General features: G+C 44.1%; 3 protein-coding genes and 2 pseudogenes across 3 annotated transcripts; 2 read left to right on the forward strand and 3 right to left on the reverse strand.

Moving 5' to 3' along the window:
• The first annotated feature begins 291 nt into the window (after positions 1-291).
• LOC120711522 lies at positions 292-2,672 on the forward strand. The gene is made up of 8 exons (XM_039997079.1): positions 292-489; positions 570-947; positions 1,040-1,180; positions 1,470-1,548; positions 1,792-1,860; positions 1,944-2,019; positions 2,099-2,143; positions 2,241-2,672. Exons 2-8 carry the CDS (start codon positions 780-782, stop codon positions 2,374-2,376), a joined length of 714 nt encoding a protein of 237 aa, XP_039853013.1. The 5' UTR covers positions 292-489; positions 570-779; the 3' UTR covers positions 2,377-2,672.
• Positions 2,673-2,800: 128 nt separating this feature from the next.
• On the reverse strand, positions 2,801-11,487 carry LOC120711519 (thyroid adenoma-associated protein homolog). The gene is made up of 6 exons (XM_039997077.1): positions 11,214-11,487; positions 10,970-11,056; positions 7,606-10,874; positions 6,954-7,213; positions 5,824-6,417; positions 2,801-5,316 (listed from the first exon to the last, which is right to left on the reverse strand). Exons 3-6 carry the CDS (start codon positions 10,843-10,845, stop codon positions 2,901-2,903), a joined length of 6,510 nt encoding a protein of 2,169 aa, XP_039853011.1. The 5' UTR covers positions 10,846-10,874; positions 10,970-11,056; positions 11,214-11,487; the 3' UTR covers positions 2,801-2,900.
• An 18-nt stretch (positions 11,488-11,505) lies between these two features.
• LOC120711521 lies at positions 11,506-13,703 on the forward strand (annotated as a pseudogene).
• LOC120711523 lies at positions 13,558-16,231 on the reverse strand (annotated as a pseudogene).
• Positions 16,232-16,865: 634 nt separating this feature from the next.
• Positions 16,866-23,742, reverse strand: LOC120711520 (cullin-3A-like). The gene is made up of 2 exons (XM_039997078.1): positions 23,391-23,742; positions 16,866-19,147 (listed from the first exon to the last, which is right to left on the reverse strand). Exons 1-2 carry the CDS (start codon positions 23,555-23,557, stop codon positions 17,110-17,112), a joined length of 2,205 nt encoding a protein of 734 aa, XP_039853012.1. The 5' UTR covers positions 23,558-23,742; the 3' UTR covers positions 16,866-17,109.
• Positions 23,743-23,988: the final 246 nt, after the last annotated feature.

Here is a 23,988-nt window from a genome sequence, read left to right on the forward strand (position 1 = left end):
AAACACTCGTGAACATGACGAAAGGTTAGAAAACAATAATAATATTTTTTATTTAACAGAAGAAAAGTGATTTCCCAATCTAAAAAAGAAAATAAAAATGATTTCCCTGTCAGTCTTCGATTTTTGCTGAGCTTTTCGGGGCTACATGGGCTGCTTTCAAAATTGGGCCGGCCAAGAAAGTTGCCCGCGAACTCCTCCGTGTTCTGGGCCGGCCCAACATGTCGGCCCACGGCCCGCCCCACCCGCACCTCCGCTTGCCGTGCCGGGCCACGTCACGCCAGCCAGCCACCCACCTCAAACGAATCCAGCTGCTGCTTCTTCCTCCTCGCGCCGTCCTCCTCCCCCTCCCCAATCCGCTCGTTCCCGGAGGGGAGGACGCCCCGTCGTGCCCCGGAATCGATCTGTTCCCTCGGTGAGGCGCGCCACCACGCCCCGGCGTTTTCTTTTCTTCCGCCGCAAGTCAACGAGCCCTGTTCTGCAATGATACAGGTAGGATTTCTTCTTCGTAATCTTTTCGCGGCTCGCCGTGAGCGACGGATCCAATCTGAACCTTCGCTCCTGCCCGCCAGTTCGTCCCGGATTCGGTTGCTTCACGGCGGGGCGTTTGCTAGTCCGATCCGTACGCCTGTCCGCGTCCCTGGTCCCGCCGATTGAAATAGGAATCCGTCTCCTCCGTCCCCTGTGCGGCGGCGCAAGGTCGATCGATCGAGCTGTTCCTCTCCGGTGCGCGGAGCGGCGCGGAGAGTTCTGGTCGTGCGTTGTTCCTGGCAGGGGGGAGGATGGAGTCCGGGAGGAAGCCTCGGAGCCTGCTGGACATGTGCGTCCAGAAGCTCATCGACAACCTCCGCTACGTGGTCAGGGTCGACGGCATCGAGATGGAGCTGCTCAAGCGCATCCTGCCGCACTGCACGCTGGAGCAGCTCACCCGCATCGAGAACCGCACCGAGGTAGGCAGCCCTGCAAATGCCCTCCTCTCTTTCTTGTGGAGATTATGTAGATCGTCGTTTTGTGTGATTCTGTGGCTTGCTTGCTGGAACAGATGGATATTAGCCCGGTAACCGATTCGCTGTGGAAGCGATTCTATCAGCGGGAATTCGGCGAGGAGCATACGAACATGGTCATCAAGAGGATGAAAGAGAGTGGAGGAAGAGCGCGTTACACATGGAGGGAGCTCTTCAAGGTAAAACGCTGCCTCTTTCTTTATTTGCCTGTACATTTGGTTGCCTTGGAGGACCTGAAAATAGTCAGCAAGGGAATTAGAATTAGGAAACAGATGTATGTAGGTGTCTATACTCTTTTTAGTAAAGGTTATCAATACGATTGGCAACAGATCCTCTCAAAAGAGGGAAAAGTGAGTAAAGCTTAGAAGCTACACTGGATATGTGTACATAATTGGTTATTGGGGGGTTTTATATGTTTAATACTGTGATTGAATTCATCCAGTAGTAACTTGTACCTGTAACTTTCAGGCGAAAACAGAGAAGCAAAAGGAAGTTGAAGATAAGATGCTTGAGAAAATTGCAAAGAAGTTTCAGGCAGAGAAAGCTGGTAAGTAGACTTATCATGGTCAGTTTTTAAAAGGTGTCACCTAGCGCCTAGGCGTCCAGGCAGACAGGCAGACCCAGCTCGCCTTTGGCAATAGCCACGCCTTGTCGCCTAGGCGTCCAAGCGGACCCAGCTCGTCTTGACGCCTGTAAAGCACTGTCATGGTGTTAAATTTAGTTGTACTTGCCCATTGGCAGTACAATAAAAGTATCACTAATGCTTTTCTCCTCTATAAATTTCATGCAGAGAAACAGAGCAAGCAAATTAAACTTTGTACAAAGGTGCCACCAAGCAGCAAAAGAAGTTTCTTTGGAGGTGATTTCCAGTTTCTGTTTCTGCTGGATATTGGCCTGCAACTCTATTCTTTCCAGTGTTAACCTAAGATCTTTGTTTTGTAGGGAGTGGACCTAGCAGTCTATCCAATTCCAATTACAAGAGCCCTATACTGAAAAAAGCCAGGATAGAGGTTAACAGGTAATTCTTGTTACTCCTGAGATTATGACCATAAATTGAAATTGCTATTTTTTAATGCATGTTTAATTCTGATTTGCAGCCATGCAAGATTGCAATGTGCTATGCAAAAGAATAATTTTGGGAGGTTTGTACCATCATTGTCTCAACGTACTACATAACGATTTTCAGAAAATGCACTTTCAGGTCTGACAATTCTGTAATTTCAACCTCTCGTGTTACAGGCCATCTCAGCCAATAAGGACAAACTCTGGACAGACAATGCGAACGACAACGATTCATAGACCCAATTCAACCATCACCATCACCAAACCGATTGGTTCAAACAGGCAAATTCAGAACAGCATACCCAAATTCTAGAGAGGTTTTGCTGCAAATGGCGTGCTCGACTCCAGTGCTTGGCTTCTGCAGAAAGAATCTCCTTTCTACGAGCTGTGCTACTTGCCATTTCACGAAGCTCTTGTGCCCAAAGAAACGGTGTCTTAGTTTTTGCCCAGCTGAGAACTTGCATTTGTATCTTAAGGTGCAGCCATTTGGCAAAAGAGAAACGCACCAACTGTAACATATAAGGGCAGTATCAATACTTGTAAGTCATTTTCTTATTAAAGAAAGAAACATGTTTCTTGGTGTCTCTGTTTAGCAGACTGGTTCATGAATTTACAGAGAATGTCTAAAGTTGATAACGAGAGAAACCCTCACATTAGCCTTCATTTCTACATCCAATGCACTACAAAACACTGATGCGTGAAATGTCAGACAGTTCATTGAGCTTGGAGGCATCAAGTGAAGAATCTGTAGAATGGTAAGTTTATATTGAACTATTAAAGAAACAATTACAGTCTTGCAATAACAATGAAGAAAATATATTTTTACATGAGCAAAATTCATCTGATAAGAAAATATGGGTCAAAATTTGAGGCCACTTGGTTCTCTTGTTTATCTGAGCATCTGAACCTCTCATGTGACAGTTTTACAAGCACATAAAGGTTAGATATCAGAGGGTTCTTGAGGAAGGGTGTGATAAACCCATTAAGGTTTGAAAATTCTTGCAAATAAGTTACAGGACTGTCCTGTTGCTCCAGAGAACCTGATGGTGCGAGCACATATAATCCTAACAGATCTGCATAAACTGATATGAACACATCCTTATGGTTGCCTATGCCGCCAATCCAATCAGTTTTCCCCTCTTTCTCAATATAGCCACTGGTCAGTGATGTGAGCTGATTCAAAAAGATCTCCCGCCAGTTCTGCAGGAACAATTCAATTTTTCCTCCTGTTTCCATCTGACATTTGGACTGCAGAAGCTTCTGTATATTAAAACAGCAGATTTGACATATCAACAGCTTTTCCTCGTGATGATTATCTATTTCTTTATCAAATATCTGACGGACCAAATCCCCATGGGAGTTCAAAGTGTTTCCAGTATCCAAGACTATCCTTAACAAGCACTCGATGTATTTCAGCCAGTGGCCAAACAAGGAAGTAAGATAGTCAAAGCTCAATTCAATAACTCTATCAACTTGCAGTGGTGTGGAATCATCGCAGAAGGAACTAGCTGAACCATTTGCGATTATTTTCTGTACATTATTTGCAAGGTTTTGTCTCAGATAGGTATCTTCATCCTCCAACAACTTAATGCATATCAACCACAAGTCAATAATCTTGCATGCATAAAGACTCATAAATTCAGAAACACTAGCTTCAATGCATTTCTCTTTGATATGCCCTTCATCACATTCAGAAGGGAAGCACGAGTTGGACACAGATGAAGCAACAAAGTTCGCTTCTTCAAGAAGACCCGAAGCAACAATTGCCTCAGCAGCAGCACGCCGAGCATTCACAGTTTCCGATGGTGCACTTTGGTTCTTGACAAGAGTGACAAAGAAGTTTACTCTAAGCAAGGCATCAGACAATATATTCCCTTCATTGATTCTGACAAATAATGTAGAGAGCTCACTAGTCTTAAGACCATTCATTTGAAGAGCATTCCTGAGTAATTCAGCAAACCATTTCATGCACATACCCATGCAACATAGAATTATTTCTCTGGTTTTTGCATGTGACATGGTGTTGTTCAAATGAACTAGTCTGTTCCAGAAGGATAAAATTGTGCAGGAATCTTCTCCTTTGTTGAATGGGGATTCCATGTTCCACAAAAAGATGATCTTTAGATTATAATAAAGGCACTTGGGGTGGTCTTCCGCAAATAACCGTTCCATTAAGACAGGCTGCAGATTAGCTCCTGCCCGTTGGTGTAAAATGCTTTTACTATGGCCATGTCTGATTGATTTTGTGAGCTGAAGAATCCTTTTCAGCACTGTAATTCTAACATCATATGTCGGATTAGCAAGACATGACATAATCTCCTTGTGTAGTTCAGGTAGGGAGACTTCCTCCCTAGGCATCACTGAAATGATTGAAGTGGGTTCACCAAGTATGTGGAACTGAACATCTTCCTCAGAAGTTTCATCATTTCTTTTAGAAAGACCAACACAGCTGAAAAATGATTCAGTTGCTTGCTGTTGAAGTTCAATCCGGGTTGGATCATGGAATGCATACCGGGTTAATATTGCACTGCTCAAGCACTGGGAGCTCAACTCTAACAGTAATGTCTGGATGACTTCAATATGTCTGCTGTTCCCTGTCCTTGCAATATCAAGCATGAGATCCAATACCCGCAAGTAAGATGTACTTACAACAGGGCATGAGCATAATTTGGTGCTGCCAAGCCAAGAACATCTTGAGAGAACATCAATTAGTTGGCCAATAATCTGATCTTTCTTGCAACTGTCTGTCAGACCTCTAAAGTTGTTATTCAGAAGAGAAGACAGCTGCAGCAAAAGGCCATGGATTGAATTAAATGAAAAAGACCTAGAAGCCTGAAGTAAATTTCCATTTTCCATATTAACTAATATGGGAGGGTCAGAAGACTGAACACTGTGGGAAACCACTTCACGATTTGCACTAGCCAAATTATCCAGTAGATCGCTAACAACTTGCTGCAGCCTCTCATTAGATACCAAACCAATTAATGCCCTTGATGCAAGGACACGAACCCGGTAGTTACTCTGGGTAGCGCTTCTTTGGATGAAAGGCAAAAGCGAAAAAGGGTCTAAAGAATCGTCAGTTCCACAGCTTATAGACGATGGCTTCAGCCTTGATAGAAGAATAAGAATTGGACAAAGGCTAGGGTGTATGGCTTTCACAATATGTGACTCCAAATTGTTAGAAACTCCATCAGCTAGCAGTTCAGTTGCAGTTTTTAGTTCACTAGAAAGGAAAGGATGAAGTGCTGGGTACCTACATAAGAAAGCAAGGCATACATTTCAATAAACAGATGATAGACATACTGAACTACAAATTAGTTCGATCACTTTGACAGAAAGAAATAATGGAGATAATGCCAAGTTCTTTTTCTGTTGATTCATTAATATACTCCCTCCAGTTCAAAATACATGTCATTTGAGAATTGTGCAAAAGGATTGAGAAAGTGGATCAAATGACATTCTTGCCCAACATTTATACTACATTGGAAAGAGAGATGTCATTTATTTGTGAGAGTGATAGCATTTATTTAGCAAAGGTAAGAAAGGAAGAAAATAGGGGAAAGTGCCTAGAAGGATGACATGTATTTTGAGAAGCTGAGAAGGCCAAAACATGTATTTACTATTTAGTATCATGTAGAAAACACTGAAGTGCTGAACCAGCAAAAAGGTTACCCAACATATCAAAGTTCTGTTTTTCACAAAATATAAGTAATGCAGTACACATCAAATGACCACAACCACATAGATGTATTCAACTTGCCTGTGGAAGAATTCAAGGCCAGTTAATGATCGTCGTGCTGATTCACGTTTCTGCACATTCAGAAACCCAACCATGCGACGAACCAGTGCAGTGTATGCAAGGCAAGCTGCGTTGCGCACTTCCCAGTAGGGAGATGAAAATGCCCGGATTGCAACTATTGTTGCCTCAGCACTGAAACCCGAAGTGTCGGTTGCCAAATTTGCATCATTAAAGGCAGCTCTAAGCACATTGAACACATGCACCGTGGGAACAACGCCCTCATCTCGGCTTTTAGATAGATTCCCATTAGAATGAGCACTTGCAGCAGTTCCTGATAGTGATTCACATAGCTCTCCAAGACCATCTTTCGTTATTCCAGACTTCTGGTTGCTATCTTTCTGAAAAATAGCTAAAGATGTCTTAGCAAATTCTATCAACCATTCTAGTGCCCTTGGAAGTAGCTTCTTTGGTGTTCCTTCTGGCTCTGCAAGGAACAGAGCGATAAACGCAGCAGGTATTCCTGCACTCCTTCTTAGCAAATCATCTACAGTTTGCCCTTTGGCTATTGTCCTATCCATCAGTAGCACCATCCAAGATTCTGTCATTTGGCATAGCCTATATACGAAGACAAAAAAGAATCCTCAGAAAGAAGGATACAAGTCACTAGAAGGTTATATTACACATAATAGGCAACTGTATATTCTAGTTTAGGCAAATATAATTCAACTCCAGTACTAAACACATGCAAATCTATAAACAGGTATTCAGGTTCAATAGAAATCACACTGAAGTACCAACATTTATTAGGCCATGGCTCCATTACCAAAATATGCCATTCATAGTGACTCAAACATCTGTTTGAAAGCAAGGTTTTACAGACAATTAAGAATTTCAGCCTTCGCAATGTGGCAAAATTATTGGTGTCCAGGGTCAATGTAATATGCACCGGCATACAACTCAATTTATTCAGGAGGTATGATTGTACAACAGTGATGAAACATTTGGAAGGTGCATAGTCCCATTCTCACAAAAACAGGATTGAATAATTTGAATATAATAAACAAGAACTCTAGCATCAGGTTTATGCACATGAAGTCTCATTCTTTAGGTGAAGAGATGCAGCAAATGGCCTCAGTGAGCATTAAACATACCTTGAATCATTTGAGCAAAGGAGACGATTGCAAAGGGCAGTAAGCCCAGCCCTTGTCTTATCTATTGCACCATTATGCTTCATTTTAAGAAGAACTTGTAAAAAATGGTCACCCATTTTCTCTAGCTGCTCCACATCAAGAATTTCTTCTGACATGCTTGTCTCCTCAGTACTGTCAAGTAAGCCATCCTGAGATGAATTTGAATGAGAGCAGCCAGGCAACGGAATTTTCCTGATGATGGTTCCAAAAAGTAGGCTAACCTGAAATGGAAAATGGAAAAGTTACATCATAGAGAAGACATTTAAGCACAATAAGAGAACTAAATTGCAACAGTAATATGAAACTGAAATAAAGTGTGCAGCTTCTTGAAAACACGAAGTCGCCAGTCTATGAACTAATCAAAATTGTGGCCTCAAGCCGGACGAGAAGCCTTTCAATAAATGCAACATACCAGTGGCCAGAAGCATATTTTCTGATAACATTCCTACTAGAAAATTAGAATTTGTAACATACTTGCATTACAATTATAGTTATATAGTATATCATAGCTCATAGAATTTGTCTGGTTGCTTGACTTATCTGGAAAAGGAACAAGAAAAATGGATTTGCTGAAAAGTAAAGGTGAATATGTGGTAAAGAATCAATTCATCACCTCCTTCATAGCAAGCCAACAACCAACCATAACAACCTGATCGGCTGGTTTGCCATTACTCCCTGGTTTTGCATTCTGCTCTTCTTTTTCTGCACCAGTAGTAGGTTGATCCTCCTCATATATATCTGAGAGGAAGGAACCATCATCAATCACGTCATCCATATCGTATGGCATATACCATGCATCAGAAGAAACCACCCAGAGAGCCAGCGAAGTTATACGCATTATGAGTTGAAGAAGCCTTTCTATCAGGCACCTCATTTCAGAAACACACGATTGCACTACCTCAGAGTTCCAATCCAGCTCATCGAATGTGTAACGCAGGGTGAGGAGAACTCCATGAACAAAGCTTTTCTTGCATGCTTTGGAAAGATCCTTCTCACCCTCTTCAACAACAGTACAGAGCCATTGAATGAGTGAAGAAATATACTGTGCAACTGGGTTTTGACTAATAACAACTTCTGTATCTCCGTCCGTAGATTGTGTGTAACATTCAAGGCAATCACTCTCTTTAGAAAACACAAGAATGACTCCAAGCTCCAAAACATACTTCCTAAATATAAGACGGAAGGTTAACGCACCGGCATCACTTTCCCGGACTCGTGGGCTTAGTACAAGTGTTTTTGCCCATCTGATAACATTATTTATGGATAAACTAGAGGAAATTCCAGGGAGTGGTGTTGGAAACTGCAGCAGAATGCGAAAGGAGTTTTCTCTGAGCCTGTCCCAGCTATCAATTATAGACCCTACAAATGAAATTGTTGAATCTGGCAATATTATGCTGTCATTGTAAGGATAAAGATTGTTCTTCCCTTCAGAATGGCAAATAGGCCATACATCTAATAGTGTAAGAATAAGCTCCATTGCAATTGTTTTCCTTTCGTAAGGGCCAGATGGGTAACAAGAATTAAACAGAAAGGAGCTCAGCCACTTCATGAATTGGAATAGATCTTCAGCCCTCTGGATAACAGCAACCTTAGGAGCATCAACAGAATCAGCTCCTTCAATACTAGAGGTTGAAGATGGAATCCATGATCCCTGTTTTACCTGTCTGTCAAGTGCTGTTCGTACCCTAGCAAAAAACTTCCGAAATAAACTTGTCCATTTCATTTGAAATGCTGTTGAGCTACAACGCATATTCAATGGGACTGCCTCTTTAAGCAAGCTCAGTTCCAAGGAGGATGGAAGACTTGATGTCTTCGGATTTAGAAAGAGAGATTCAGCAGCATCTATACGGAGACTTTCATCACTGTGTGTCAGTGCCAATGCAAACCAATTAATAGGCAGTGTAACATTAATTCCTCTAACAGATATAACTGCAGTCCCCCTGTTATCCTCTTTCTGAGGCTGTGACAATTTATCAGGATCCAAATCAATGTCCCCTTCAACAAGAGCTAGGTTTCGAGAGACTTTGAGCAGTGAAACCAGTGCAGCTATACACTGATCATTTTTCAAAACAACATCTAGTTCAGTTGCTTTTGCACTCGGGCCAACTGAGATGAACCCAAGCATTGTGAATATGCTATCTGCATCAACTTCAATAAGAGCAGGTAAAGCATAAGTATTTAAGTTGGAACGCAGTTTTGAGTTTCCAGATACAAGTCCCCGCATCAAAGGAGGCAAGCACAAAACTCTGAAGGCATCATACCCTTGATCGACACCATCATCATTCCAACATTCATCTCTTAAAGTCTCCAGGAAGGATTTTAAAAATGTTGTCGCAGCACAACAAACATCATCATCTATGTATGCATAAGCAGTTTCTGAAAGCAGGTTTGGTTTCAAACTTAGAAGAGATTTGGCACCCAATCGCTTTGTCAAAGAAGCCAAAGGGACATATCTCCCTTTACATCGTGGGCCCAAGCGAAGTAAATCATTTGCAATGTTGCTCAGGAACAATTTGTTGTTGAGTCCACGGTCTTCAGATGGAATACATGATTCAATATCCAATAGGAGATCAAAGATCAAATGCACCTGTTTTACTGTCTGACTCAAAGGATCTTCCAGGTTGCGCCATATGATTCTCAATATACGGTTGATAACATTTCTTGAGAAAGGTTTATAGTCTCCAGAGAAGTCAGTGGAATCAGTTAAAACAGAAGTCTTTATCTGCTGCAAACATATTTGTGTCACTGTAAGAGCATGGAAATTGAAGTGGCTGTCAATAGGGTTCTCACAATGCTTGCAAAGCTCAGGTAAAATCCCATCATACAATACAGTCCATAAAGATCCACTGGAATCAAGTTGGCGTACGTTGAGTACTGTCCTTGGAATAGAAGTCAAAATCCCTCTTAGCAAACAAAGTCTACTCAAAATGGAAAGATCTCTGATTTCTTCACACAGATTAAAGTCAGAAAGCACATCATGCATGGATAGATCTTTTCTATCTTCATGATCTGCACATACGCCAAATAGACCGTGAGAAATAAACCAGGAAATCTCCTCTGCGCTCATGAAAACCTGAACTGCAGCACAGAAACTCACTCCAGAGGCCACCAGGCAATCCCTTGAAAAGGCAGATGACTTGAGAACAGATAGTATTGTCCTAACAGAACTATTGAATACACTTGACGCTTTGTCAAGGCCAGTAAACTTAGACGGGTACCGTTGCAGCAAGTAGTACATGCAAGACATGGCCTCCTGGCATTGCTCCATCACGACTGGAGATGGCCGTGACCCTTCACCAATGTCTCTAGTCACTCCATCAAGCCCATCAACAATATCCAGTGCCATGATCTCTGCACACCTCTCAACAGCCTCATCCAAAAATCCCAACTTTGGGTACCCAATCAGTGACAAGGCTGCCCGGGACACCAAAAATCTCTTCTTTGTCTTACTACCAGAGCCACCATACTCCTCACAGAGCAAGGCAAAGCACCCACTGATAACTGGAGAGAATTTCTTGCACTTGGCAAGGACCGATATGAGCGTCCGGTGGAGAGGGAGGGAGTTCTCAAGGAAGAGGATTTCCAGATAAAGTTTTGTGGCGGCAAGCACTGCATCATCCGATGTCCCTGGAGCAGACAGAAACTGCACGTATGCTGAGGCAAGGTCTTTGACCACAACCACTTGAGAGTAGGTGGAGGTCAAGGAGATCAAGTTGTTCAATTGCAGAAAGAAATCGGATGAAGTTATATCAGCCGGTACAAGAGCTAATGCCTCATGGTAGTGCTTGGGGAACACAATCGAGGTATAGGTGTACCGGTGCCGATGCTGCAGCGACCGCCACTTTGCCGACATTCTTCCCCCAAATTAGCCCCTCTCTCAATCTGAAGGATAACAATGAAAAAAAAATTGAAGCTTGCAGCAAGATGAAATTGGACTTAAACAGGCATACAAGAGAAGAGCAAGCCGATTGATTCACCTGAAATCAGTACAGCTCCACCAAAAACCTTCCTCCACAAATTGGAATACAAGTAAAAAAAACTTGCCCCACCACAAATCTTCCTCCCTAATAAACGACAGCAAAGCTCATTCAGTTAACTTTCATCCACAAAAACACAACCAAGAACTACTTGTGCTGAATTAGAACACGCCTCCCACCACTACTAGAATGAACAAGCAATCATTAGCTTCTCAAACACAGGGAGAATCGGCAAGTGAATAACCTTTAGCTTCGTAGACGGCCGTGTCGCTCCTTCTGTAGGGCGGCGGCGCCCGGCGAGTGCAGCAGCTGGGGAGCCCGACGAAGGGAAAGCGGGATTCGGCGGCCACCGAGCACAGGAAGCGGCGACGCCGTGCGAGCTCCCCGCTGCCTAGCTGGCTGCTGCAGCGAGAGGAGGCGGGCGCGGGGGTTTAGGGTTTGGGCCTTTCGATCTCTCTCTCTCTCTCTCTCTCTCTCTCCTCTACCCCTCTCCTCGATCTGACCAAAATGCCCCTGCCCCTCCGCTCCCTGCCCGTGCTTTGAGATTCGCGCCGCGCACTCCCCGTGCCGTTTGACCTCGTATCGCTCGCGGACTCGCCGTCGAGCGCCTCTTTGGAGATGCCGCCCGCCGCCGCGGCGAGCTGCCCCCTCCTCCGGCGAGCTCCGGCGGCCCCGTTCGCGGCCCTCGGTGGCGCTCTATCCCGCTCGGGAATGGCGCGGCGTCTGGTGGCAGGGAGCGCTGGGGGCGGCGGGCGGGCGCCGGCGTACGGGGGGCTGCTGCTCGACGCCGGCGGCACGCTGCTGCAGGTGGCGCGGCCGGTCGCCGAGACCTACGCCTCCATCGGCCGCCGCTACGGTTCGTACGCCTCCAGAGGACCCACCGTTCTCGCTCTTGGGTCCCTCTTGGTTGTCTCGCTTTCTCCGCCATTTCGTCGAGCACTTGGCGTTCCTGACGTTGGTCGCTCTCCAGGTGTGACGAAGCCTGAGAAGGGCATCATGGAGGGGTTCAAGCGGGCCTTCTCGGCGCCATGGCCGAAGACGCTGAGGTACCAGGTAACGGACATTAGACGCCCAGGAATTGCCTGCGTGTGGTTGCTCTCTGAGGTGATGTTGTGTTTGACTTGGAATGTTATTGCAGGGAGATGGGAGACCATTCTGGAGAATTGTAGTAGCGGAAGCAACCAATTGCACTGATGATTTACTTCGAAGAAGTGTATCAGGTATCACCCCAGTAGGCCAGTACTGTTCTCAGTCTTCTGTGAATGTGTAGTCTTATTTTGTAGCTATGGTTGTTTGGATGAATGCTGTGTTTGTGTATGATGGTTGATCGGATTATCTAAGTATGTATTCAAGTGTTCTTTGCCTTCTTAAAGAAATCTGTGATCTCACATACTACTATGTTGAACTTGAGCAAGTAATCACTAATCAGGCAATAAAGTTCACCACTCAAATACCATTCAATTTTTCAGTTGAAGGAAACACTCCATTGTATTGGGGTCTTGAATGTTCAAACCCAGACCGTGTGGCTAATGAATGGATTATTTCTATCTTTTAGCATTATGCACATGGAGATGCTTGGCGTTTGCCTGATGGAGCAGACACAACACTGCGTGAGCTGAAGGATGCTGGAGGTCACGCCCGTGTACTTATTCTGTTTTCAGTTCCTGATCTTCAATTTAGTTTCTGGCTTTCCACATTGGGACCCTTATCTTATTCTAGTCTATCAGCAGTACAAATGGTTGACATTAATGTGTCTCAATTTCAGTTAAGCTAGCTGTTGTATCTAACTTTGATACAAGGCTACGGAAATTACTTAAGGACCTCAATGTCTCAGATATGTAAGTACCTATGAGTTGTGCTGTCAAGTTCAGTAATTCACTTGGGCTTGAATATGATTTATATTTTACATATATACATATATTATTTGCAAGTAATGGTTATATGTTAACAGATCTTGAGCTCTCCAGGTTTGATGCCATTGTGGTATCATCAGAGGTTGGATATGAGAAACCTGCTCCCGAAATCTTTAAGATAGCACTAGGTAGAGACAAAATAGAATTTGGTCTGTGAAAGATAATAGAAATTTTCTGTAGATCTAAGAATGCTCTTATTTTTTGTTTGCCAGATCAAATTGGTGTGGAAGCCACCAATGCAGTGCACGTTGGAGATGATGAGACTGCAGACAAGGCAGGTGCTAATGCTATAGGACTTCAGTGCTGGTATGCTGATATCATATTTCAATCATGTTAAGTCTTTTGATTCGTTAAAATGTGATCTGCTCACGGATTACTGTGCCGTTTTTTTGCCGCAACTATTTTTAGGCTGTGGGGTGCTGATGTGAAGACATTTTCAGAGATAAGGGACCAAATTCTAACAACAGATGATCCTCAATGAGTGAAGAGTTGGCATGTCACGGACTTGTCACGGCAGCGCCCCTCCCTCCCTTCCCAAAACAAAAAAGTCCTCTTTATTTGAGATTTGCATTCTGCTTTTATGAAATAAGCTTATTCCATGAGTAAAAAGTACTGTCATACTTTCCGACTTTCTCGGCGAAAAAGATTGATTTGATGAGCAAATGTGTGAGTGAGTCATCAGTCAGTCATGAGTGCTGACTGTGTAACAAGTAAATATTATTCTTAAGCAAGAACTGGTGAAACACACACATGTGAAAATGGATGTAAAACACCGCTGCTGCGTGAGCACATGGACCTCCATGCAGACAGCAGACATGGAATATACATGGAGCAGATTATTATCACAAGACTTGCACATGGATCAACAGACTCCTGGTGGTATCGTGGACACAGACACTACACCAGCCGGCTGGAGATCAGTCAGAAGATGATGTCCTCGTCCCTGTCGCCGTTATCGAGCATGCCCGCCGCAGTGCCCATGGAAACGCCACGCTTGAGCGCGACCGCGGAATCCAATTCCGCAGTCGCGCGTTGGGGTGCTTCCTGGCATGCGATTCTGGAGCCGCGACCGCGGAATCCAATTCCGCAGTCGCGCGTTGGGGTGCTTCCTGGCATGCGATTCCGGAGCCGCGACGCAACGACGGAGCTATCGGCCCCACCCACGTGACAGACAGGTATTAATTTGTTTTCTCTTTTTATTTTCTGTTTTTTCCCTTTATATTACATAATAGGAAGTGTTATCTTTTATTTTTTTCATTTTTTCTTTTACTTTCCGATATATTTATTCCCATGCACATGTATTAGTAACATTTGTTTTCTTTTCTTTTTCTAAGGTGCTGTTAAACTAAGTTCCTTTTTTCAGTATTTTCATGGGAAGTTGGATAGTGAACTTATGCATAAAAGTTGTGCGAGAAGTTTTTCTAATAATATTATCGTGGGAGTTATGCTAAAAAATATCATCCGACAAGTTTTCTAAAAAAGTTATGCATGTAAGTTGTATATCGTGAAATATCTTCTGAAAAGTTGATTGAAAGAAGTTATGAGTAAAAGTTTTGTGTATCACGAAAGTTTGCTGCAAAATATTCCCTGACCAGTTGTTTGGAAAAAAAATTATATGTAAAATTTTTGTACATAAATTATAAGGTTTCAAAACTAGAAAATTGTGCATGAAAAAAGTTTTCTGAAAATGAAACTTAGTGGGCTGTCGGAAATCGGGCGCTAGCAGGCTTCCTGGCACACATTCCAATCTGGCCATCGCGCGCTACTTATCTTTCCAACAATCGATCCGACAGCCGCGGCGACCCCACAGCCGCGGGCCGGGATCCGGAAATCCAATTTCACGTGCGAGCGCTAGGGAGCGTTCTGGCGCTCGATTCCTGATCGACAGTTCGCCTTCGCGTGGGTTAGCCCATCAACGATTTTTGCGTCATCTCTCTTCTCTTTATCCATTTCCGTTCACTCTCTTTCCATTCCTCTCTCATCTCTTTTCGGATCACACCATTCCTCTCTCATCTCTTTTCGGATCACAGGGGAGCTGATCCCGGCGAGGTTTCGGGCGTCAGTTTTTCAAAAAAGTTGTTCAGAAAAAGTTATAAATATAACTTAGATAACTTTGTCTAGTAGCAAAACTTTTCTAACCTTTTCTTTTCGCTCAAGTTTTTCATCTTTTCTGCATAAGTTATATAAACAATTTTTTTTGTTCAGTGTTGCATTTGCACAACTTTTTCTCCAATTTTACTTGTTATACTTTTTTTCTCAGAAAAGTTAATTATACATTTTATTTCTATAAAAGTTATGTATGTAAGCTTGCTATATAAATATGTTTAGTATTATTATTTTTACACAAGTTTGTTGTATAAATACTTTTTATTATAATATTTGTGCATATTTTTTATTTATAAATTTATGTATATAAATTATATATACAATTTAGATAGGCACGGTGGATGATCAGTCACAGAGGAACCACGCTGGGCGCGGAAAGGAAATGCAGGTGCTGCGGTCTGCGAGCGGAAAGCCAGAAAAGGAAATGATACTTAAGTCACATATACGTGTGGTTAACTAAAAAAGGAAATATATACTTTGTCCAAAATCGTTTGCTACTTTGGCTGCTGGCGCGTGTATTAGCCGGCCCCAGCGCAACCTCCCCGGCGGCCTTGTCCTCAGCATAGCGCGCGGCGGCCTCCTGGCGCTCGAGCTCCCGCTGCTTGTACCCCTGGATCTTCTTGAGGCGGAAGAACTCCTCCCGCTCGTGCTCGTCGAGCTCGCCGCGGATGTAGGCGATGGTGCTCTCCAGGCGCGGCTTCACCACGTTCTCCAGCGCGTTGACGCGGCGGTTGGTGGTCTTGATCGCCGCGTCCAGCGTCAGGAACGACGTCTGCAGCGAGGCCAGCACCTCCAGCGCGCGCGCGTGCGCCGCCCGGCACGCCGCCACCTGCTGCCCGCCGCCGGCGAGCCCCGCGAGCGGCGCCGCCTACGAGGTGACCGCGTCGCCGGCTGCCGGGAAGGTCTCGAAGCGCGGGAGGTGGACGCCAGCGATGTTGTCCTGGTGCGCGCGCACGCGCAACCTGGCGGGGCCCGAGACGGACTGCTGCACGGCGTGGCGGAGCGGCGCGCCGGCGACGTAGAGCGCCTCGGCGAGGGAGAGCGAGGCGGCGCGCATGGCGTCGCGCATGGCGTCCTTGGCCGACACGATGCGCTTGAGGATGGCGCTGAACTGCACGGTGAGCGCGTCCGACTTCTTCTTGAGCAGCGCGTGGCCGCGGGTGGCGCCGGCCAGCCGCGCCTTCACCACGCCCAGCGTCGTCACCGTCGGCACCACGTTCAGGCGCTGCCCCTGCCCCGCCATCCCGCCGCACTTACACCGTTCAGGCTCGCCGGAAGCGATCACACGCTTGTTCTTCTAGAGCTCTGCTGTGTCGTCCACCGTGTCCATCGTGCCCATGTGTGTGTACAGGCAGGCCTACCTGAGCATTGTTTGATTGGATCGCGTCATGGTTCAAGAAAAACTGAAAGCGATGGGGTCACGGCCTCACGGGATATAGTAGTATATACTCCTATATAGTACATACACACACACCTCTCTGAATGAATATTTGTCATGCTAGGGGTACATTAGAATCAAACAAACGAAATCAAAATAAAAACGGGTGTCTCTTGGTGTTGCAAAATGTGGTCACTTTTCATGGCAAATCGGCATAAGTTTTCAATTATTAATCAAATAGAGGACAAGCCAAAACAGTATTACAGGTTCAAAAGTGTTACACAGATGTTGCAGTATGACATGTAGGCTGCAACACACTTCTGGAACCTGCAAACCGCTGGCTATGGACAGGACTTGCCACTTCATCACATTGCAAAGTGGATAAAATAATTTAGTAGAATATCATCCAGACATCACTTCGGTAAGGTCCAATCATCCATCATACCAGAAAAAAGTAGGCCACGACAGCGATCGGACCGCCATTCTGAAGCAACAAACATCAGATGAACAGTCAGCAACATATCTATCACCATTAACATGTAAACCGGCGCAACATGTCATGTCACATAGAGAAGCTAACTAGCTACCACCTGGACAAACGCAACAAAATTCAGTTTAAACTATACTTGTCCGGGGAAGCAGAGAGAGACCCATTTCCTTCTTGCATAAGTACATGGATCAAGGTCTGTTTATATGATACCGGGTAGCATAAAATGAAAATCAGAATGCAAGGGGGGGTGGTTCTAGGCAAGATAGCGGTACATCTTCCTGTCCGTCTTGTCCCGCTCCAGGAACTCGCGCTCAATGAGGGACTCAATCCGCTTCTTGATCACCACAGGGTTGGGCAGGAACCTGGGCTGCAGCTGCTTCGTCACCTCAGTCATGATGCTGTTGTGGTCAAGAACCCGCCTCGACTTCATGATCCGCACAATGGCCGCCTCGATCTGTGGCTTCCTGTCCTCCTCGACCCGCTGACGGGTCTCCAGCTTCTCAGGGTCCGTCTCCTTCTGCGCCGCCACAGTGCCAATCTTCACCTTGAATAGCTTGCTGGTGAACTTGTCATTCACACAGAAGCTGTCATTGTCGGCAATGTCCCTGCTCATGGGCTCCTTGCGCAGGACCTGTTTACCCTTAACAAGAGCCAGTGACTGGAGGCATCGCTTCAGGTCAACAGCTGGTATTGCTGTAGACTGCTCAATTTCACGGTAAGTCAGGACATCTGATGAGTTAAATAGCATGAGAACGCACATCTGGTAGGTTGAGACATTCAGTTCATGCTTGCTGCCATTTCCAAATGTTGCTTTGATGTCAGCATTCCCCATGTTAGTTTGCCATGTCAGCCTCCTGCCATTGTGGGTGCCAAGGTAATATGCCCGAAACTTCTCAGAGACAGCAACTATCTCAGGGGGCAGGTTGCAGGTATTGCAGGTTTGTGTTGGCCATGAACCAGTGGTGAGTATCTGGACAGATATCGTGGGGTAATCTGCCAGATCCGAAGTAGATGCATAAAACCCTTGCGTAGTATCCTGAGAGGTCTTCAAATCAGTGAACATGCCCTCCAACTTCGAAGTAAACTGGTATCCACATTCTGTCTTCAGCTTCACAAGCATGCTCCTCTCAGAATCATCAGAAGCAGTCTTCCCAGATAGAAGACGCTTTGCTAAGTGTTGCTTGTAATACTTCTCAAATAGATCCTTTTCTTGCAAGTACCTAAACAGCATCATCACCTTGTCCAGGACAGTCTCAAGATCCTCCTCATTGGCCTCTTTCACCCCCTTCCGCAGTTTGTCATCAACAAACAGTGATATGAACTCAGGGGATCTATTGTTTAAGTTGATGAAGTGCTCAAATGAGGAATTCAGAGCATTCAGGAAACTCTTGTCACTGTTAAATGACACATTGATGATATTGTCATACTTATCCTTCTCATTTAGAAGCCGCTGGACAAAATCAACTGGATCTTTCAGTCTCTCTGGGTCTGTTACCAGACTCTTTCCAGTATCCTTAATGTGAGACATCATCACAGATCTAATCGTTGTGAGTCCATCAGGAACATGATTAAACAGAGTGTACATCCTGGTCAGGTCTTCATACCTGTCTTCCATAAGCATATTCACAAGCCCTGAGTTCTCCATAAGAATCAACCTTTGCATGTGATTTGCTAGCATCTCTTTGACCACAACAGCAGTAATCTTCTCATTTGTTTTCACATCCATGTACTGTGAAACACGCTCTGATTCTTCACTGAGGCGTCTCTCAGCCAGCTTCAGATAATCACCACAAGAATAGCAATCAATGAATTGCTGTGACTCACCACTATAGAAACTAGCAGACACCTCAAGAAATGGCCTTTCAAAATCATCCTGATAAACAGAAGACCCAAGATTCATCAGCATTTTAGTCGTAGTCCTCATCAAGCATCTATTTATCACTTCACCGGTCCTTTCTCTATGTATGAGTTCGAGAAGTGTGTCAAGCAACCTTCCCTGAATCATTGGAGACCGAACTATGGTATCCCTCCAAAGCTCCAATCCAAGATCAAAGACAGGTGTCTTTTTATTAGTGGGAATATATGTCCTGTCCATGTACATCAGGATGTCTCTAATCATTGTCAATGCCTTATTATGGTCATTCCATTTTCTCTCTAATTCTTCCAGGAACAAACCACCTTGAGCTGCCTCTACACATGTACGCATCTCTTCAAGATGCCCTTTCATATTTTCTGTGAGTTTTTCATAAAGCTTAGGACCAAACTTGTGCAGTACCATGTTATAAGCAGTCCTGTCATAATATAAGAAAAATGTTATATTCACCATTTAAAGACATAATATTAACAACATGAGCAACAAAGGATATTTTGAAAAACAAATATTTGGGAGAGAACTGAGAAGACTTGGGGTTGTGTCTTGGGGTTGTGAGATCTTGGTGATTTCATGCAATTGCTATGTTACATTTCTTGGAATCATAAGCTGATGCAAGGTTCATACCAAGCACCCAAACATAGCAGCAGATTCTTTTTTAAAGCATAATTATTTTGGAAAATGATATCAGCAGATTATCCTGACAAGAAAAGGTTCTACAGACCACACATACAGGAAATTCACTTCTCTGTTTAGACAGCAAACTTACAGAAGAAATTTGAATACTGTTTAGCCAAGACTTTGCATTTAATAACAGGTGCAACAAAGAAACAAAAGTTAACAGGGAACAAGGATCAATCATGGGCATGAACTTCCGAGGACCAGTATGTGAGGTATGATTGTTGAGTTGTCACAATTTGCTGTATGCACAGGCTTATCTATAGCACCACTAATGCATGCACAGACTTATATATAGCACCACTGATGTATTTGCACACCTTTTGCACAGTTCAAAGGCTGTGCAACATGCTGAAAACAAAGGCCATAAAGTTGGCCATTAAACGGTAAATTGAATCAGAGATACACACAGCTTACAAATCCTATTCACCAAAAAAAGAAAGAATTGCTAATGAGAGAAGGTTTCAGAGACAAATGTCAACTATCCAAAAGCATCAACCTTCCAAACTAAACAGACAGGACCAGTTGCCAAAAGTTAACTAAACAAGTTCCTTTTAATAACATTCATAGTTGCATGCATCTGGTGCTGAGAAACTAGCTCTTCATAGACCTCCACTAGTCCTCATGTGCTGCAAAGGTATCATATGTATGCACATTCTGATCAATTCCTAAATTATATGATTTTTTTATTTCCCTCAAGATTCATGTTTCTTAGCATCTACGTTCAATAGCCTGTGGCCATCATCCTCTGGTGCTAAAATTAAACATTCACAACTTAAGAGAGTTAGGAAATAAGATGAGGACCAAAAGGGCATGTGTTTTCCTATTACATTGCTGAGTACATGATCCTAAATTGAAAGACTAACTTCATAGATGGAACTAGCATCAACCCATGTTTCTATGCCGACTCTTTGTCAGCAAGATCTGGGTCTGTTCTGTATGGTTTTGGGTGTGGCAGCAATCTGTTTTTAGAAGAAAAAAAAAACAATATGACTGCACATAACTGAATGCAAAAGTCATCCCAACTAGTTGTGGGATTGCTATTGCAAATATAGATCAGTTTCATCTTAGCAAGCATGTATATGAAGTCATAAAGCCTAGTTGCCATGGGGAACTAGCAAGACTCAAAGCAACACGCACCAGAACTCCTAGGCACCTATGCAGTGGCCAGCATTTGAAACAAAATAACAAGTAGCACGTTGTAAGGCTGGAAATTAAACAAATATTTATATAACAACAGCAATCCAGCATATCACACCAGGCCATGCATGGATGGCAGAACGACTAGCAGAGTGTGGTGGGCTGGTGGCACACCATAGCATCATCTTCAGAGTTCAGCAAACAAAGTAATGACGCAACCCGGCCACGTGTACTACTAGGCGCCAACTGGATGGGGGTAACGAAACTCGGATATAATAGATGCATATAACTAGAAGATAACAAACTAGGAAGTCCAGGAACACAAGCACAGGATTATTATGGAAGTTCTCTAGTGTAGACAATAAATAACATTAACGCAAGTCTAGATGGCAGTTCCCATTGGTTCAGCACTATTGTAGCCAAAGGCTAAAAATGGATACATCTAGCTTTTACCAAAATTTAACAGTAAATGTGCATACGGCTTTGAAAAAGGTTGAATTGATAAAAGATGCTAATATCATAACGACAAATTATGGTTACAGGACAAGCCTTAGAACATCAGTAACTATGTAACGACAGATTATGGTTACAGTACAAGCCTTAGAACATCAGTAACTAAGGCCCACTGATTGAGATTACTATTAAGAAACATTCACATATCATCACCTCACATGCATACCACAGATAAAAGGATCAATTATTATAGAATAATAAATCAGGGATCGCCAATCAGCACAGCAATCAATCGAACTTTTGCCACAATCCAATTCACCCGCAATTATACAGCACGACCAACCAAATCGCAGGGGGGACTAGATCCAACAGAACAGGAAGAACAATTCAGGGTGGGGCTGGCACACAATGTTAACATCAACCCATGCTTACATTCTACAATGAGGACCAAAAAGGCATGTGTTCTCCTACTACAGCACTAAGTACATGATCCTAAACTGAAAGACTAACTTCATAGATGGAACTAAAATCAGCCTACGTTTACATGCTATAATGGGAACCAAAATGGCATAGTGGCACCACGGACCAGAACTCCTCAGCTCCTAGGCATGTACGTAGTGGCTAGCATAGGAAACAGAATAACAAGCAGAACCTTGTAAGGCAGGAGATTAAAAGTAATAAACATATTATAACAGCAATCCAGCATATCACACCAAGCCATGCCCGGATCATAGAATCCAGGGTTTGGTAAACAAAGCAATGACGCAACCTGCCTACTGGACTCCTAGGAGCCAACTGGGTGGGGCAACAACAATCACATAATGGATGTATATAACTAGAAGGTAGCAAATTAGGAAGTTCAGGAACATGAGCCCAGGATTGTAACGGAAGTTCTCTAGTCTATCTAGACTAATAAATAACATTAATGCCAGTCTTGATGGCAGTTCTCATTGGTTCAGCTGTATTGTAGCCCACGGGCTAAAAATGGGTGCATCTATATTTTACCAAAATTTAACAGCACATGCGCATACAGCTTTGAACAAGCTTGAACCAATAAAAGATCCTAATATCATAACAACAAATTCTGGTTGCAGGACAAGCCTTAGAAAATCAGTAACTAAGGCCCACTAATCAGGATTACTATTAAGAAACATTCACAAATCATCATCTCACATGCATAAAAGCAGATAATGGGATCGACTATTATAATATAATAAACCAGGGATCACCGATCAGCACAGCAATCAATCGAACCTTCACTGCAATCTAATTCACCAGCAATCATACAGCACAACCAACCTAATCGCGGGGGGGCTAAATTCTGAGGGAACATGGGGGACGAAAATTCAGGATGGGGGTGGCACGCAATGTTAACATCAGCCTATGTTTACATTCTACGATGAGGACCAAAAGGGTGTGTTTTCTCTTATTACAATGCTAAGTACATGATCCTAAACTGAGACTACCTTCATAGATGGAACTAACGTCAACCTATGTTTACATTCCACAATGAAGACCAAAATGGCATAGCAGCAACAGAACTCCTCAGCTCTCCTAAGCTCCTAGGCACCTACGTTGTGGCTAGCATTGGGAACAAAATAACAAGTAGCACCTTGAAAGGCTGGAAATTAAAAATAAATATTTATATTACAGCAGCAATCCAGCATATCACACCAAACCACGCATGGATCACAGAATGCCAAGCACAGTGTGGCGGGGCACCATAGTATCCTCTCCAGGGTTCAGCAAACAAAGTAACGGCGCAGCCTGCTGGCCACGTGGACTGCTAGGCGCCAACTGGGTGGGGTCAACGACACTCCGTCATAACGGATGTATATGAGTAGAAGCTAATAAATTAGGAAGTTCAGGAACACGAGCACGGTATTGTAACAGAAGTTCTCTAGTCTAGACAATAAATAACATTAACGCAAGTCTAGATGGCAGTTCTCATTGGTCCAGCTCTAACGTAGCCCGCAAGCTAAAAACTGGTGCAGCTAGTTCTTACCAAAATTTAGCAGCACACGCGCATACAGCTCCGAGCAAGCGGGAACCGATAAAAGATCCTAATATCATGGTGATAAATATTACAGGACAAGCCTTAGAACATCACTGACTGAGTAAGAAAGACCCACTAATCAGGATATATTCAGAAACATTCGCATATCGTCATCTCACATGCATACAAGTACAAGCCCATAAAAGGATAACAAAGGATAAAATCAAAAACAATCAGGGATCGCCGATCAGCACACCAATCAATCGGGCCTCCACCGCAATCCGAATCATCCGCGATCATACAGCGCGACCGACCCAACCCGCCGGGGGGACCAAATCCGACGGAACAGGTGGGGAACGAAAATTTCGGGGGATGGGGGGCGGCGCGCGGCGTTCACCTGTAGAGCTCCTCGAAGGAGAGGCCGCTGGCGTTGTGGTTGTAGATCTCGCGGATGGCGTCGTGGAGCTTCCGCCACGACTTGTCGAAGAACTTGGGGTCGGTCTCGACCTTGTGCCGGAAGGGCTCGATCTTCGGCCCGCCGCGCTTCTTCTGGCCGTTCATCATCTTGCTCCTCTCCCCCGCGGCCTCCGCCGCCGCCGCCTGCTCGGCGCTGGGCTCCCGGCGAGGTGGTGGTGGGGAGGAGGCTAGGGTTTCGCCCGCGGCGCTCGCTTGGGGGCGCGAAGGGAGAGGGAGGAAGGAAGGAAGAGATTCAGAAACGAGGTTCTCGTTGCGATTTCTTTTCTTCTGTAATCGGCTGGTTTGGATTGGCCCCCACCGTTTTAAGCTCTCCAGAGTTTGTGCCTCCACGATCCTGATCTATTTTTGGTGCCCAACAGGTTGCCACGGCCTAAATTGCATTAGCCTTACATGATTATTAGTGTGGTATACGTACTACAGTCTACAAAATATTTGGCAACGACTATAGTTTTTTTTCTTTCTTAAAATAAAATTATAAATTGTTTTCTATGTTAGAGTTAGGTTTTTATAAAAAGGAT

Source organism: Panicum virgatum, chromosome 6K, assembly GCF_016808335.1.
Source record: "Panicum virgatum strain AP13 chromosome 6K, P.virgatum_v5, whole genome shotgun sequence".
Lineage (NCBI taxonomy): Eukaryota > Viridiplantae > Streptophyta > Magnoliopsida > Poales > Poaceae > Panicum > Panicum virgatum.